The sequence below is a fragment of the Aedes aegypti genome, chromosome 3 (assembly GCF_002204515.2).
Source record: "Aedes aegypti strain LVP_AGWG chromosome 3, AaegL5.0 Primary Assembly, whole genome shotgun sequence".
NCBI lineage: Eukaryota > Metazoa > Arthropoda > Insecta > Diptera > Culicidae > Aedes > Aedes aegypti.
This window is the reverse complement of record NC_035109.1, coordinates 309814358-309832722: the sequence shown is the minus strand read 5'-3', so window position 1 is coordinate 309832722 and position 18365 is coordinate 309814358. Positions and strand designations below refer to the sequence as shown.

The 18365-nt window shown below is 36.2% G+C and overlaps 1 protein-coding gene across 32 annotated transcripts in view; it reads left to right on the top strand.

The window, feature by feature from the left end:
* LOC5573475 (patronin) overlaps positions 1–18365 on the top strand; it is a 345347-nt gene that overhangs the window by 196608 nt on the left and 130374 nt on the right. For all 32 annotated transcript variants that reach the window (XM_021854707.1, XM_021854726.1, XM_021854719.1 and 29 more), the window contains 2 exons: positions 6023–6154; positions 6222–6344. In XM_021854707.1, coding sequence (XP_021710399.1) covers positions 6023–6154; positions 6222–6344 — 255 coding nt within the window. The remainder of the gene's footprint in view (positions 1–6022; positions 6155–6221; positions 6345–18365) is intronic.

The following is an 18365-nucleotide window of genomic DNA, read 5'->3' as shown; positions in this document are numbered from 1 at the left end:
CTTCTCTTTGACTTAGCACACGAATTTTAGTCGGTTTTCGTGTTATTTTACGATTTTGCATGACGAAGGACGATGACTACTTCATATACTACAACTATTTTTGTTTGACAAAAACAGCCGCCAGGTCAAGTAATTTGCAAAAGAGAAAATATGTGAAGAAAAATCGATCAAAGTAGCTACGCTCTCATGATACTGAACGCGAGAATTTTTGTATTGCGTGATAATACTAGGGTAGAAGCACCGGTTTTGGCCATATGCCAATTGTAGCCGTAGGGGATTATACACCGTTTTACATAGCCAATCAGCATGAAACCTTTTGTGTTCAGTAGGTAACATTCACATGATAGAGCTACATTTATTTACTCGTCTGAATTGATTCAAAACATAAGAAAAACAATTCATTTTCCTTATAATTTTAACTCCCATACACCTTAATTGGCCAGGGCTCTCCTAATTTGGCCACTCTCTTGAGAAATCAATGCGATTATCCAATTCAGGAACCGAAGTTACATCTCTGGCCGAAACTGGTTCCGTTGGCCTATATTGACCAATGGGATTTTCAAAGCGAAAAAATGGTTTCAGCTCAGTTTTGATATTTTACGCATATAATATGGATTGAAAGCTTGCATTTGACATATTTGTAGTATAAATACGGCTTCTCATTTAATTTTTATTGACAGGTTCTCTTAGGCTGGCCAAAACCGGTCCTTTTACCCTATACAAATTCGTCGTTTTCTCACTAAAAACGAGATTTTACCACCACTTCCTCTTTAAGATAAACAAGAAGTGCATATATCTTTCATAACTGTGAAATTCACATATTCTAAATATTTTGTTATTTATATGCTATTATCACTATCATAAACGCTACACAATTACAGATCAGAACTTTAGAGTTAACCTGACGGAGTGACACAAGCATAATATCAATTTTAGGACACGGAGACGCGGTTCGATTCTATTTTAAGTGTTTCGGACAATTCTGTAGACAAGAATCCAATTTTGGCTAAATTTACGAGGTTATCATTAAGTAGTAAACCTTAGATTCTATTAGAAAAAAAAAACTACTCAAATTTGGATTGATTCTACGCAAAATTGAGTGCATTCAACACAAGCATGAATAAACTTGCATATTCCCAAATTTGGCTAATTGAATTAAACTACCCTATTTGGTAGATGCCATATTCGTAGAGAAGAGAGTGATATTGGATTAAAAGAATAATCGATGTACTTAATTCTGAGTAAAATAGACTAAAAAATGAACAAATGTTCTGCTCTGTGCATATATTTGCAGAAGTTTGAAATTAGGGCATTTCTTCAACATCGTGTAAAACGAACTAATGCTTATTAATCATTCCAGATAAGAAATTTTCACAAGAACTCAATTGTTTTTGTTTGATAGTCATGAAAGTACATAAAAGCACAATTTCAATGTGCGTACATCAATATTGATAGTAGGGTGCCGAGCCGATATTAATTGTAGATAACCTGAGAATAAAAAGTCGTATAGACGATATTTTTGCACCATTGACAGATTTCAACCTCTAATAAAAAATGTATAAGGAGTGATAAATTTATTTTGTGCTATATATTTGGGGTCAAATCTGGGCTAGGCATCAGAGCGAATTTGACCAGGTCGGTATCGAATAACATTTTTTTTCCAAGGATGCTGAATACCTCGTTAGCATTACAGGCATACAATGTTTTCTAGTTAAGGTGATTATAGAACGAAGCCACACCTCAAATTTTCAAGAGCACAAGACTTGAGAACCAAACAACGCTCCGCGTTGAAAATCTATCCCATTGGTAACCACCAGCAAGCAAGCAATTTGATTGGTTTTCAACGCGAACTGTTGTCAGATTCTCCAGTCTTGTGTACTTGAAAATTCCAAGTTTGGCTTCGTTTCATAATTACCTTAATAGATGTCTGATGATGATTTTGAACTGGTATATTTTTTGAAGAAGGTGGTTTTGCATGGAGTAAATGAACGTTAATCAAGTTCTAATTTTTCCTTCTTTCGGGCAATTTGACCATGGCGCAAACCATACTTTCTTGGAGCATTCCATTTTTATACCTTTGTAAGGTTCCAGTCAATTTGGCTTAGGGCTTTTACACATCATTTAGTGATTTAACGCATATGGACCAACATTCAATAATTAACATTTATTGTAACAAAAAAATTGTAACAGCTTTCGGACTCTATTCATTTAAATTTATTTGATTTCTAGAATGATTTGAAATTATTCAATTTTCAATATTCAATTATTCAATTTCAAATTTTTAAAATACTGGAAAACTTGGTGGCACTCTTCTTCGAAGTGAATAAGCGTTATAATTTTAACGCTTTACTCCATTGTGATAAATTAGGCTGCAGTTGCTGGCGGTGAACCAATCATTGAACGCTTTAATATCTTGAGGCTCCCATGGTAGACCGTATATACCACTGCGTCTACGCCACTTCATGCGAGAAGGGAGAAGGGGTGGTAATTTTTATGGCAGAAAGGCTTGCTGGTTTGGTTGGCAGACTGCCTATGTATCAGGCGTATGGAAAGGCGTGCTAAAATGATGAAAGCATGGAAGCGTACACTCAGGCAAATGGACTATCGAAATACATAGGAACCACTTATGAAAATTCGCCAAATGAAATTCATAGCTTTGCCTTATGAAATCAAAATTTGAAAACAAAAAATGTTTTCGCGGCGACCTGGAATCTGATGCTAAAACGATACATGAGTGTTCATATTGCAATAACCGTTCCACCTTTCATAACGCAAAATGTATGCATTTCAATAGTCTAATTCACAGCATGTAGGGAAACGGTTTATTTCTATCCGTCTTGGGTTCTAGCAAATGCTATGAACTGTGATAGATCAACTGTGGTATATTAAAAGTGGTAGATAGAAGCAAGTGAAAGATACAACTATAAAGTACGAGGAAAGGGACGGGTCAGTGATTGAACCCATGACCTCTTGCTTATGAAGCAGAAGCGGTAGCCATTGGACCACCAACCTCTTCAATCATTAAACGCTTTAATATTTCCAATGAAAAACTAAAATTTTCAAGAAAGTTTACCTCTCATTATCCTAATCTAGTTTGGTGGAAAAAGCAATGAAATTCATTTAGATTTGAATTCTATATTAGCTATTCTTATTAGCTAGCTAAGCTCATGACGTAACAATTTGAGTGATACTTGAACCGCGCTGCATACGATAGTTTAATTTCACTTTAACACTTCAGTCGTCGCGCTGTTGTATTTTGTACAACAGTGGTGAAAAAACCTCGCTTATCGTACACAGCATCAGCGTGGTGGTTCTGACGGTGCCAAACCGCGCGACGACTGAAGGGTTAAATACATCATATTGAACTTATTCATGGGAAACCATCTGCTGGTAGCTGTAATGCAGTATGAATCGGTGTTTAACATTAGAATTAGGTTTTTAATTCAACGCCATCTATATAATATTACCGGTATATTAGCAAGTGTGCAATAATTGGGTGGTGTGCAATAATTGACAATCTACCCTGTTGCATTCTTTCATTCATGATGACCATGTTCATAATTATTGCAAATTTGCTTCACAAAAATTTTAAAATTGTAACCTACAAAACCTGTAAACCTACGATTGTGAGAGGTATGTACATCCTCTTTCATCCTTTTCAAGAACTAACATAAAATGCAACATTAGCGCTCAAGTGGCATTCATAAGAAGTTTAAAAGTGGTAATGAGATGTAATATATCCAAAATTAAAACTAAGTTCGTAGCCCCACAGGATTGAAATCTTTCGATTGCTGCGTAAAAAACATTTGTAGGACTTTATTTCAATACATCTATTTTGTAAAAGTTTGTATCTCTTTTGAGTGTGGATCTAGGTTTTACATAGGTTTTACTAATAATTTATTTGCATATCGATCTATGTTATTAACTTTTCCAAATTCAATACCCCATTCTCTTAACAATTGAAAAAAGAGTATTACAGTATAAATTATTCAAAACATTATTTTGAATAAATTACCAAATTGTAAACCAATAACTATTTCGCTCGTACATTTCACCCCGATTTAGACTTCAGTCATAGTTATGGTTTTGAAAAAAAAAACATTTGTTGCATATGTTCAGATACAAATCTTTTCACCTACCTCAGCGTTGGTGGGAACAAATTAATTTTTGACTAGTTGATGAGAATGATTGAATTCTCCTGAAGATTTTTATGATCGTTAATCAAGTGGAGGTCCAGATAGCCGTGGCGGTAAACACGCAGCTATCCAGCAAGACCAAGCTGAAGGTCGTGGGTTCGAATCCCACCGGTCGAGGATCTTTTAACAAAGGAAATTTTCTCGATTTCCCTGGCCATAAAGTATTTTCGTACTTGTCATACGATATACACATGCAAATATGGTCAAAAAAATGTACAAGAACAGTTCTCAGTTAATAACTAACAATGAAAGTGTTCATAAGAATAACGCCAAAAGAAGAAGAATCTAGTGATAATTGAACGAAGTAGGTACGATAAATGGTTTTGCTCACCTGTCTGGTATTAGACTCCACAATTCGTTCACATGAAGGGCAATCCCAAAAATTGGTATCTTCTTTCACAAAACAGACGTTCCGCACTGAGTAGGATTCTGGAAAACATCTGTAGGCTTCTCTTAGTAATGCTTTTAGAAATGTTCCCGTCTTCCAAAGCTTTTATATTTTTAGACCACATTTGTTTAACTTAAGATAACCTCGCCGTGAAAGCCAGGTTGGGTTCAAATTTTTATTCTGATCAAACGGCCCGGTTTTAATTTTGATCTATTTGTATGATTTATATTCACTGGACAACCTTTTCGAGACTTAAACAAACGTTCAGTTTTGTTGTCATAAAAACAAATTTATGAATCATGCTTCATTTATTATAACATGCTTCAGAAGTAGTTCGCGTAGTTCTATAAGGAGTTTCGTTAAAATGCGACAGTCTATTTTTTTTCATTATTTGAAGACTTCAAGATCTCCGGCCTAAATTTAGCAGATTCGGAAATACTGACCACGATTAGCGGTGCCCTCTGCTTGTTCACTTGAATCTAAGAGCCTGGACTAAAAACTGCTTCAAATTTTTGCTCGTTGGAAAATTTGTCTACCGCATCGAAATGGTTGCTCATTTCGAAACCATTTTTCAGACTTAGAAGAAAGGAAGGACCGTAATGTTTCGAAGGAATGTCCCTCATTTCTTTTTTGACACGAAAGAAGCACTTTTTGTGAAGACAGATTTTAATTAATAATTTAAATAATATTCAAATCCAATACCTTTCCAATGTTTTCAAATTTAGTATCTTGTTCACTGATCTGCATGAAAACAGATATGAACAAACCTAGATTGCTCGGCAGACAACTGCCGAAAGTTACAACCATAGAGGGGGAAATCCAAATCTTACATTTTCGCCAAATTCCAACTAACCATGCCAATCACTGCCATTAAAGTGTAGGTTCTCCAGTTGTTTTCAAATTAAGTTGCCCATTATAATCAGTTGTTTTCCATCGCACAAGGTGGAGAGAGAAGTCGACAAGCTCCATGGCCTCCCGTAGAGGTGGCAAGTTGTAAAATGCCATTGCATGTTCCCTCACATTTCCGAGACTACAAAACCCTTCTCTCCGAAGAAAAAAAATGAAACAGATGTGAGCCGGCCGGCCAGGGGAGAAAGCTTTGCGGGCTTTTACTTGGATTGCATGCTTTTCATATTGTCTTTTTTGTGCTTATTTCGGGAGAGAGGTGGCTATCTGCCCCCGCTTTGCTTGACTGTAAATCATTTCGCTTTTGGCGTGTGTATTGCTGGATGTCTTGTGCTGTGTGCTTGAGTCTTCTACGTTCTGGTGGTCTTATGAAACCGCCAGTCTGAGTTTTGTTTTAGTTCTTTTTAGTTCCCATTATTTTCTTTTGTCGATTTAATAAAATTGGGTATTTTAGTAGTTAAGTTTGATTTGGTTACAACAACTAATCCGACAATGATTTATTTTCTTCCCTCCTTCAATTTACCTCTTACAGTGACCCGTTCACCTTCTGCGAGTACCCTACGGAAGCATGTCTCCACTCGGGATATGCACGATCAACAGCAACCACAGTATTCACAGCATCCTCAGCAGTCTCATCAGCCGTACCATCAGGATCAGGATGAAGGTGAGAATCCATTTTCAAATACCAATAAGTTTCCTTTCTCTGACAAATTTCCCCATCTCCTTTTAAGGCTTCGTGGTGCATCGGAGTAAAGGAGTGCCAACACTGTCCTCGATGCAGGAACCGCTGGTTCCTGCACGGATAAGACAAGCCAAGGAAAAAACCAACAACGACTCCAAAGCGGAAGAGCGAGGTAAGTGCATGCGGTACGAGAAGGCAGCGAAATTAAACTTTTTCGACTGTTCTTAACGTTTTCCTAAAGATTCCTTCTTGCGTTGATCTGTTTGCGTGTTAGACTGATTTGCTTAAAGAGTTGCCCTAGTTTTTTTTTAGTATTTCGATCCTTTCGAAGTATGTTTGCACAAAGCTTTTCTTTCGAATGCTTCAAAGTCGAATAATACTTCCACCGAGGATGGTTGCTCCATGAAAAAGGTATGAATGGAATGTTTCGAACACGTTTGTAAATAGATTATTTTCCAAAATCACCGATCATCTATTGCATTATCACGAATCATTATGTGTAAATTATGATCACCTGTTTCAACGAGTAGAGCACACATCCACTTGTTTGAGTTGAAAGGAAAAGCATATGCCACATTGTACATTGAGCCTTCACTTGCAAATAGATCATCAAATATAATATCAACGTTCGACCTAGTTTTCCCATCGAATGACAATGAAACTTTAATTCCCTTGTATTTGGATGTTTTAGTAATCATTACTAAGAGTCATAAGGTCAATACAGCAGATTCCTACCTCCAAAAGTGCTTCAAGTTTTCTCACTAGTACCAATAGTTGCAGGGTGTTTCTAAAATGGAGGATTCCTTAAAAAACCAACTGTTGGAGTACAAATTGAATAAAATAACCTTAACCCTCTAATACCCAAATTTTTATTTTCGATCTAAATATCATTTTTAGTTATCTAAAATCGTTCTAAACACGTTTTGGGCAATGATTTATTTTTATTCGCAAATCTATGAATTTTGGTTTTTGATTTTTATAATTTTTATTTTTGAACATCCCTATCCTTTTTATTTTTTTCTTGAAGCCTCTTCTAGTTAATGATTTTTGGCAACAATAAAAATTAAAGTTTTCACAGTACTTTTGAAAATGATAAATTTCAAATATTTTTCTGAAAATATTTTTATTTTCCGTGTAATTAACGGAAACACAGGTTTGGAATTATTTTAATACCACCAAGCCCTTCTTCTAATATAGGTTAATAGTAGAAAAATATTAAATGTACGATTTTTTATATTACACGTTAAATAAACCCCAGGCATTTGTAGGTTATATAAGAATACAATTTTTCAAGCAATTTTCAAAAATACAAAAAAGTTTCAAAAGTCATAAAAAACTTTTCTCATATGCGTGTTATGAGTCAAGGTTTAAGCCAAAAATAAAATCATTTTGATTTCCGAGCTACGAAAAAATACACAAAATTCCAAAGTGTACCCCGTCTAAAGGCGGGGTTGGGTATTAGAGGGTTAACTAAAGAAACAGTGTACCAATAGATGAGAGAATCGTTATTTTTACTGACATACCCTAGGTTTTTTTGTGATGATGTTATTAATGGGTGCATTAAATGTCCTCATTGAATGTTAAGCAGTCAGCTGAAATTGAATGAACTTAATACCTCCCCTATCGGTACATCTACTCTAGCTCCATTATGTGAATGATGTTTACTAAATACAAAATGATTCCAGCTGATTTGCTTTGTAAAACAGTGTTTATTCCCTTATGATTACAATTATGACCAAAATCGGGACTGCTACCCTAATAAGCTACAGTCAACTCTTCCTAATTCGATATTTAAGGGACCATCGAGTTAGGGAGGTATCGAGTTACAGAACACAAAACCAGTGCAAATGCAATCCAAGGGACCACCGAGGTAGCCATGAAAACCAACTTTCAATATGGTTCTCTAACTCGATGTCGAGATACCGAATATCGAGTCAGGGAGAGTTGACCGTATTATAATAGGAGAATAAAAATCCATAAAGTTTGATGCCCTCCTTTTGACGCGCAGTTTGCATAACGTATGTCTAAAACTTTTTTCAAAACCCAGGGGCAAAATGAGTCACACTTTGTTAACATTTCGGTGTTCTTTGATTAATTTGAAGAATGACAGTCCTTGAGCTACTGAACAACTTTTCCAAAGACGTCATCTTTCTAAGTGGTGAAGCTCCTGAGATATCTGCAAAACAATAGCTTCGTGCTCAGGTGACAAAATTTTGAATCAACTAGCTCGAATAAAGATAGCCCTTGAGTTACTTAACCCACCGTCGGTCGCCCTAGTGTACTGAGTACACGCACTTTGCGAAAAGTCGAAAAACACGTTGAAAATCCCTTCAAATTGATCCGGGTGTTGGTCCTATTCCAAGATCTACTCTTCTTCTTGCTTGTAGAGAAGAAATTTTTCGAAAAAATCAACGAAAAGTATTCGAAAACATCGTGTTTTTAACCTAAGTTTTTAAGCGTGTACTCAGTACACCAGTGCGACCGCTCGTGTAACTTTTTTTTACCAGGCCCGTCACACGAGCGGTCGCATCGTGTACTGAGTACACGCGGAGCAATTTTGATTGTACATCCAAAGCTAGGCAAGATAGAATATGGATGTCTTCGACAAATTTCTTCAGTCCAACGGTACCAATTGGTCAGTGGACAGAAAACACATTGGAAACATCCTCATCTTCCTGTGGCCATCGGATTGTGCCCCGGGGGAACCGATGTAGTGGACATTTCGCAATGCAACATGTCGTACACAAATATCTCAGGATCTAGATTTTTTAGCAAGATGGTGTCTTCGGCAAAGTTGTTCAGTAGGCCAAGGGCTAACATTTGATAGGCTGCTTGTTTCGAAATTCTGCCACCAGATGGTGCTAGTGAGCATTTAATTTTTCAAACACCGATATCTCAAGATCCTGATTACCTAGAAAGATGATGTCTTCGACAAAGTTGTTTAGTAGGTCAAGGACTAACATATGATAAGCTACCTAACAAGAAAAACTGCCACAAGATGGCGCTAGTGAGCATGCAATATTTTAATCACGAATATCTCAGGATCCCGATTTTTTAGAAAGATGGTGTTTTCAGCCAAGTTGTTCAGTAGTTCAAGGGCTACCATGTGATCATCTTCTTGATTCGGAATTCTTTCAATAGATGGCGCTAGTGAGCATGATATTTTGCGAACACAGATATCTCAGGATCCAGGCTACCTATAAAGATGACGTCTTCGACAAAAGTGTTGAATAGGTCAAGGTCTAGTATGTAATATGCCACCCAACTTGAAATTCTACCACCATATGGCACTAGTGATCATGCTGTATTTTGATCGCGAATATCTTAAGATAATGATATTTTAGCAAGATGGTGTTTTCAGCAAAGATGTTTACTAGGTCAAGGACTAAACATGTGATATGCAGTTTGATTCAGAATTCTTCCACAAAACGAAATTTTCGAATTGAATTATTTCAGGATCCTGGTTAGGAAAATAAAATTAGATTACAAAGATGGTGTCATTGATGAAGTTGTTCTGTATATCATGGACCAACGTGTTAAGTGTAAAATATACCTACTCAAAATTCTTACACATTCAATTCAAAATGCAATGGGCCGTTAGATTTCAAATACTTCCATCAGGCTAGAGAAAGAGCTCCTGGTTTATTTTTTTTTTTTCAAATACAGAATCTCAAGTTCCCGATTATTTTAAAACTTGACGTCTTTATCAAATTAAATAGGTAAAGAAAGTGCTCACATGTTATTGGCAATTATATTTTGAGTAACCCTGCGCCAGTGAGCATTTAATTTTCTGAACATCTTATGATACTGATCATTTGGGCTCATCAATACACGTTTTGTCAAATGTTAAAACATTTCGCTACCAGTAAATTAATAGATAAGCACAAAATAAAATTAAACATATAGGGTTCATTCTACTTCAAATTCTAGATTTAAATTGAATAATATTATTTTTATATTTAGTAGAAAAGTAGGACGCAAACTTCTCGTTGCTGGTAATAATCTAAATTTGTTGCTGCACATCTCGTGAAAGCACACTCTCGCAGTACTGGTCGGGTTTGATATTATGGCACGTCTTTTTCCTCCGGAATATCAGCTTGAGAGATAGGCTAATGATTATCGCCTTGACCGATAATTTTACTTACTGGTTGTTTACAAATAAATTCAAAGTGCTCTTTGTGCTAGTATAATCATAATATGGTTATACTAGCACAAAGAGCACTTTGAATTGATTTGTAAACAACACAGGCAATATTTATCACATTTGAGGTGATTCGAACAATGTTGTAGTGTGCGTGCCATCCCGTGAGTCGCCATGAGAGACCGAGTTTCTCACATCACTTTGCACTAACACATCCATCTTTGTTTTTGTGTAACAGCTTTCTGCCGCCCATGAGCCTCTGTAGCCTCTGTACGTGCCATAAATTCTTTTGTTCTTTTAACTTGTACAGTGCGCCGTGTGTTGGAGCTGTCTCGCTCTCTCTCACGGGCAACTCGAAAACAGCGCGCACAGTAAAAGTCATGAGAACAAAAGAATTTATGGCACGTACAAAGGCTCATTAGATATTTGATAGACCTTTTCATTTTTTTTTTCAAATGGAAGTAAAAATGAAAAGCATCGTGTACTAAGTCTAGCACCAGTTTTAAGGCTATTATTCGCATTATTTAAACCAATCAATGTGCTTGAAATATACTGTTTGATAGCAGAAAAATATCACGTGCTACTGCAGTATGCTATTGACAATTTTATCAGCAAATTCAGTTGAATTCACAGAATAAATGTTTTCTAGAAAACCGATTACGCCTTCATAATTATTTGATATTTTCGTTATTTTGTATTATTGTTTACCTTTTAGAACCACTGACACGTTCGGCATTTGTATAGAAGAACTGTCAAAGACCTTCCGAATCAGCTGATTTGAGACGTCTCGTGAAAAGGCCTATTGCTCAATTGTAACCACCATTGACAGTTCTTTGATTTCAGCACAGACAAAAAGGCGTCACACTCTCATAGGTGTCCATCGATCATTTTTTTAACTACCGATTCGTATATATGCGACCAACTGCAGGCTGCAATGATTTTGATCGTCATATTTTTAAATATATTCAAACCTGTATTAGTCGATGTTCCATAGTTCGATATCGACTCATGAAACCATACTTAAAACAAAAAAATCATAACTACTATAATGCTCCCTTTTATCAGCTTTCTAAAGAATATCTGTTCCATGAGTCGATGATCTTTTGAGTATCGACTGGAAATTTGACTGTCCATGAAATTCTGAAGTATATTCTGATGGGATTTTCATGCTGAAGAGCACCGTTTTCAATCACACGGTTTATTACATGGTAAACATGCATCAGTCTTGGACAGAATAAACAACTTAGTTGAAGACGTCATTTTCATGATTAAGCAATCACAATCCTAGATATTTGGGTTGAAAATTTAGTATATTCAGTAGACCTGTTCATATTTGAAGAAATGTCTGCAAATCTTCCGGTCAATCAGTATTCTGAATTCTCATGCTAAGAACAATGTCTGGTCAAATTTTCAGCTCATTTAATAGAGATTCCACTATGCTTCAAGTTGAAAATGTGTTTTTAGGCTTATTTTAAGGTTTAAAAAATCATAACTCAATAATACTAAATTAAAATCACTTGCTATTACCACCTATTGAAGGCTAATTCTATTCTGTTAAAGTTTGTTGAACACGCCAATAAGATTAAATTAAGTTTAAACATTGTTTGATCGAGATTTGTTCTCCACAGTACCCAGAAAACACGGTTTTCTGAATATGCATGCTATAAAAAACACATATTGGCATTATTTTTCCAAGCCCTAGTCAACGGGAATCAAACATAATAAGTCTATGAAATCATTAATCATTAACAGCTTACATGTTGCTTGAGGAAATAAATTCCAAAAAATGCCCAAAGATCGAACAATCCATCCCAACCTGATGATAGTTAAATCGTACATGACACATGTACCGTCGGATGAATGAATTGAACAAGTTAGCATTGCTTTTACTTTCCGAGTGATGATTGTTTTATCGTATTTCACTGACTATTCAGAACGATTTGAAAACAATCATTATCATCGACTGAGAAAAAGCAGTGCTAACGTGTTCATTTTTTACATTCCATGAAGCTCATGGTGGCGTTTTTGGCTCACCCACAGCGGATTTACGAATGTGCTTCCTATTTACCTATTTATTACAATATATTTTCGTTAGCTAAAAGGTATCTTTAAACGGGATTGAGTTTTGGAAATGCATGGTCATCATGTTCTGGAAATTTAAAATCTGAAATTTTCTTACAGGTATGTTTTTCAGGGAGAACACACCTCAAAAATAGTGATTTTAAAGAACCTTGAAGCGCAAACCTCAACCAAACTATGTTTAAACTTCCTCGAATCATAAAACCGTATCCGACAAAAGTTCGTAGAATAGAATAAACTACTATGCAGAGGTATTTCCGATAAATTTTAATGTTCCGTTCAGTAGCTATGAATTTTCGAAGCTTGAAAATAGTCCAAAAACACATAATTGATTTGAAGCACATTTAAATTTTCTTCAAATTGGCTGAAATTTTGACCAGAAGTTCATATAGACATGAAAAACCAAAATATTGATTGACTGAGGAACTTCCACACATTTGAATAGGTCTAATACTCAGTGGCACCATCTAGTGTAAGAATTCCCAAACAAGTGTGGCCCATCACAAGTTTGTACTTGACTTACTGAACTTTTGAGCCGAGAAATTCATATTTGGATGTAATCGGGATACTCAGATATTAGCAATCAAAATATGCATGCTGAATAGCGCCACCAGTTGAAAGAATTTTAAAACTTGAGGTTCCTTGCATTTAGGCCTTCATCTTAGAACAACCGTGCCGAAGGGGTAATATTTATTAATAATGAAAATATCTCAGGATCATTTTTCTAAGCGATCAGGATCCAAATATATCTGTGTTCGAAAAATTGCATCTTCAGCGTCGTTTTGTAGAAGAAATCCGAATCAAACGGCATATCACATGTTTAGTCCTTAATCTACTAAACATCTTTGCCGAAAACACCATCTTGCTAAAATATCGTTATCCTGAGATATTCGCGATCAAAATACGCCATCTGTTGGTATAATTTCGAGATATTCGTGATTGAAATATTGCATGCTCACTAGCGCCATCTTATGGCAGTTTTTCTTGTTAGGTAGCTTATCATATGTTAGTCCTTGACCTACTAAACAACTTTGTCGAAGACATCATCTTTCTAGGTAATCAGGATCTTGAGATATCGGTGTTTGAAAAATTAAATGCTCACTAGCACCATCTGGTGGCAGAATTTCAAAACAAGCAGCCTATCAAATGTTAGCCCTTGGCCTACTGAACAACTTTGCCGAAGACACCATCTTGCTAAAAAATCTAGATCCTGAGATATTTGTGTACGAGATGTTGCATTGCGAAATGTCCACTACATCGGTTCCCCCGGGGCACAATCCGATGGCCACAGGAAGATGAGGATGTTTCCAATGTGTTTTCTGTCCACTGACCAATTGGTACCGTTGGACTGAAGAAATTTGTCGAAGACATCCATATTCTATCTTGCCTAGCTTTGGATGTACAATCAAAATTGCTCCGCGGGTTAAGAACTGTGCCGAAGACGCCATCTTTCTAAATGGACAGGCTTCTGAGATATCTGCGAAATAAAAATAAAAGTTTCATGTTCACAAGTGCCACCTAGCGGCCAAATTCCGAATTGAATGAGATGCCATTAGATAGCGCACCTTCTTTAGTACAACTCTAATGAAGATCCCAAATTTCGAAATAAACTGGGATTTCAGATACATATACCGATTTAAAATTATGGTCTACTCGAACCGTTTATAGTGCGATCATTATTATGCCACTTCTATTTACATTTGTAGACTTTACCGCATTAAACAGAGACATAAGGTAAACAAAAAAATGTCGAGTATTGTTCTTATGAAATTGTTAAAGAATATTTTTTGATTTGGTGTATATAGATATCTTTTTTTCGAAATGATAGCATATAAATCACAAGTGTTGTCGCAGGTACCCTAAGACAGGACGTGACAGCTCAACTAAGACTACCCGTTGTTTTTCAGTCAATAACCTTGACAATACTAAATCCAGTGTTGTCAGTATCCTTTTCAAATAAATCTTGTGAACAAATTTAATTATCAAAACTCATAATCTGTTTGTTTATTGCACGGTTCATTCATTTAGTACAACAGAGGATGCAATATTTTTTTCAACTCAACGATGTGAAAGTAGGCTTTTGCCAAAACGACTAATGAGAAGTGGTGTTTTTTGACAGGCAATTGGTTTCGTTTTTGTACTTTGACCTGTCACTTCTTGTCTTAGCAGGTATCAGGCGATTAAATTCAAATTTTCTTTGAAAATACATGCAATAAGAGTAAATGGGGCAGTTGGGCCACCTCAAAGTTATCGAGATTTAAAAAATCATGGCAGAAATTCCGCTTCCCTTATATGTATTTTACTATTTGCAACAATAAATAGTATTTTGAAATATGACTCTATTTTGGATAAGGTCACTAATTTTTGGTTCTCATAGAACAAAATTCTAACAAAATTGCTGTTTTCATACATTTTAAGGCTCCCAAGTTTGAAAAAAAACTGTCATTTAGGTGAACTTAAGCAAGAGGAATCTTCTGCAATCGATTCGTTAGTCATGAAAGCATGTTAGAGCAAAGTATCTCTACAGGTAGTGTCGGGAAGCTATATTTACAGTATACCTAATGAAGCTGTTCTTCAATGATTTGACGTACAGTGCTGTTCTGAATAATAGCAGCGCATGTAGATTTTCATATAAAATGCTCAACTTTGACAAGCTGTAGTTTTGTTCCCTTTCAAGCAATCGAGTTGAAATTTTCTCCACAGAACTACAAATATGCCCAATTTTGTAAAACCAAAATTTCAAAATTTTCTAAGCCCTTGCCGGAAAGTGAGATACTAGGTGAAATTGTTCGAAAAAATAGCAGTTTTAAAGATTTGAATTTCGGCTTGACATTATAGTTTTAAATTGTATATCACTTACCATTGGAACAATCTTTTCCTACTTATCAAACCTACACCTAAACCGAAAATGTTTAAAATATTTGTAGAAGAAAAATTTTAAAATGAAAAACTGCTATTTTTTCGAAAAATTTCACCTAGTGTCTCACTTTTCGGCAGGGACTCAGAAAAAACTGAAATTTTGAGTTGTGTTTGATCCTTCGACCTTGACGCTTGCTCCTGCGGGGGCCAGCGATGAGGGCAGGGTCAAACATGTCGCGCGTCGGTCGAGTGAAAGTGAAAAAGTGGCGTGATCGCTTAGTTGTGTTTGATCCTTCGACCTTGGCGTGATCGGTATGTTCGGTTAGGGTAAGTGAAAAAGTGCCGCGTTCGATAAGTTCTTTTTGATCTTTCGACATTGACGCTTGCTCCTGGGCAGTGCGTCAAGAAAGCCCGAGCAGTCGTCAGTTGTTTTCCCTCTTGGGTCGCGCGCCTATTTTCTCTGTGTGTTTTTATATAGCCGAGCAAACGAGTGAAGCTGAAAGTGGATTGTTGCTGCTCAAGGATGACGGATCAATTGGTGAGCTCGTTTCATGCTACTATTTCTAATCTATAAAATATGTATGTTTGCACCATTAATCGTTACAACGGTGAGACTTAAATATGATTATTCAACAAACTATGAAAGGTTCGTCACTGTGTGTGTCGACATAAACTCTGATTCATAAATTATTTACGTCCAATTAATTTTTCTCAAAACACCTTTTTCCTTTTACTTTTATTTTTGTAATTAAAAAAAAAACTTTGAATGGTTCGACACTACGAGTGTAGACTTGCGAAAGGTTCACTTTATTCAACAAACTTTGATAGGTTCGTCACCTCAAGTGTCGGCATAATTTTTTTTTAATAGATATTGCTCATCTATATAAATAAAAATGGAGTGGTGTTTGTATGTCACGAAATGGCTTCCGAACGGGTCAATCGATCTGAATGATTATTTTTTCCGTTTTGTTTGTGTGTATAAAAATCCCAGGATATTCACCGGGAAAGTTGGAAAAACGAGCGTGAACGGAACTGTCATTTTGTATGGGACAATCCATAGCGTTTTTCAACAGCCTACCGTTTTGTCTCAAATTCCGAACAGACTCATATTCCGAACACTCGGTTTTTGTATTACGATTTGGTTGAAATGTTTCGTTGAAATATGTCATCAAATCACCAGGAATTGGCAGCCAATTGCAATTCAATTTTAACGTCTTACAATCTATTTTATACCTCAGGAGTAGTGATGATTCTCTAGTTTAAGGCCAGTAGAACTAGCTCAGATGAATTTATTTGCGAAATTATTCATTCGCATACGTTTTATTCGTGCTGTTCGGAATTTGAATCAAGGTGTTCGGAATATGAGACAGGATGAACACAGTGTTCGGCATTTGAAGCAAAATGTTGTTCCAGACTTTTAGGGAAAAACAATACTAAACATGTTAAAAAGAACAATTTTATCACCAAACCCAACAGCTAACAGTTAGACTTTGTGAAGAAATTAAAATTTTTACAAATATAAGCTAATTTATGGCTATCAGATGCATTTGAAGTCACTGTTGGCCTTAAGTGTTCGGAATATGAGTCAAAACGGTACTTGATGGCAAGACGAAGTTTGCCGGACCCACTAGTACCAAATGAAAATATTATATTTGCATATAAGCATATTTATAGCTCACAAATAATTATTTATCATGGTCTAATCGCTTATCAAAGTGAATCCTGTGACCCAACGATCCTCCCCATTAACAAACATCCCTCCCAGTAACCTTTGTGGAGATGCAGAGGCAAACACGGTCTCCAAATAGCAAAGGTTACACACTAACATTCCTTCCCCCAATCCCACCTGACTGCAAGGACGTGGCCGGCGCCGTTATTGACCATGTATAAATAGAGGCACTGAATTATGCACACTGAAGAAGATTATGGCCAATCCCAGCCGATCTTCTAGTTGATTCTTTGTGCATTTTCACTGACCTCGGTCAATCACGGAATAGCAACCATTGATATGTGTAGTCTGTCTAAGCTAAGCTAAGCTAAGGGACTCAGAAAAAACTGAAATTTTGTAGTTACAAAATTGATCATATTTGTAGTTCTGTGGAGAAAATTTCAACTCGATTGCTTGAAAGGGAACAAAACTACAGCATGTCAAAATTGAGCATTTTGTATGAAAATCGACATGCGCTGCTATTATTCAGAACAGCACTGTACAATAAGTGTGCATTTAGTAAGGTCAACGACACTTGAAAATAAATTTGCATCCAGGGATGCTGAACCTAGGTCGGCCTGAAATAAATATGCTGAAACCCAAATTTGCACGGGTTTTGGTGAAGATGATTTAGTCGAGTTTTGAAGCAAACATTTCGGTTTTTGAACATGTGCAGCTAAATAGCGTCCGAAAATGTTGAACAATTTTTCTTTCGTAAATTCTCGTATGTTTTCTCAACTATTTGATGTTGTAGATGAATGTTTGACTTTGTTTTCAACTTAAAAATAAGTTTGGGAATTGGGTTTTTGTTAGCTATTTGAGAAAACTAGACCTCTAGAGCCTCAAGGAAAAGTTGGTGCTCATTCCAACCCATTCTCCCCTACTCATAATATTTTTTCTACTCACCTTACCTTCCCATACATACACATTGGCTAACCAAGAACCACAAATCAACAAGAAGATATTTTATTTCAAAACCCGCAGAATTTTATAACGATAACCACATATCGTACTTAATCTTCTATATAATTAAAAATGGATTGGTGATTGTATGTCACGAAATGACTTGCGAACGGGTCAACGGATTTTGATGATTCTTTCTCCGTTTTGTTCGTCAAGGGTTCCGATGTGTTTGTGTGTATAGAAATCTCAAGATATTCACCGGGAAAATCAGAATAACGAGTGTGAACGGAGCTATAATTTTGAATGGGACCATCCTGGGAGGGAGGCACCGATACTACACACGAAATATAGAACAACGTTTGTTTGAACTGCAAGATAACTCCAGCTTGCCAACAACAATCAAGGCAGGCTTGGGGAAAACCGCTAGTTTTCTTTTGTTGTGTACTTTTGATCTTTCCTGACAAACATGGAAAAAGGGCCACAGTTTTCTATGCACCAAATAT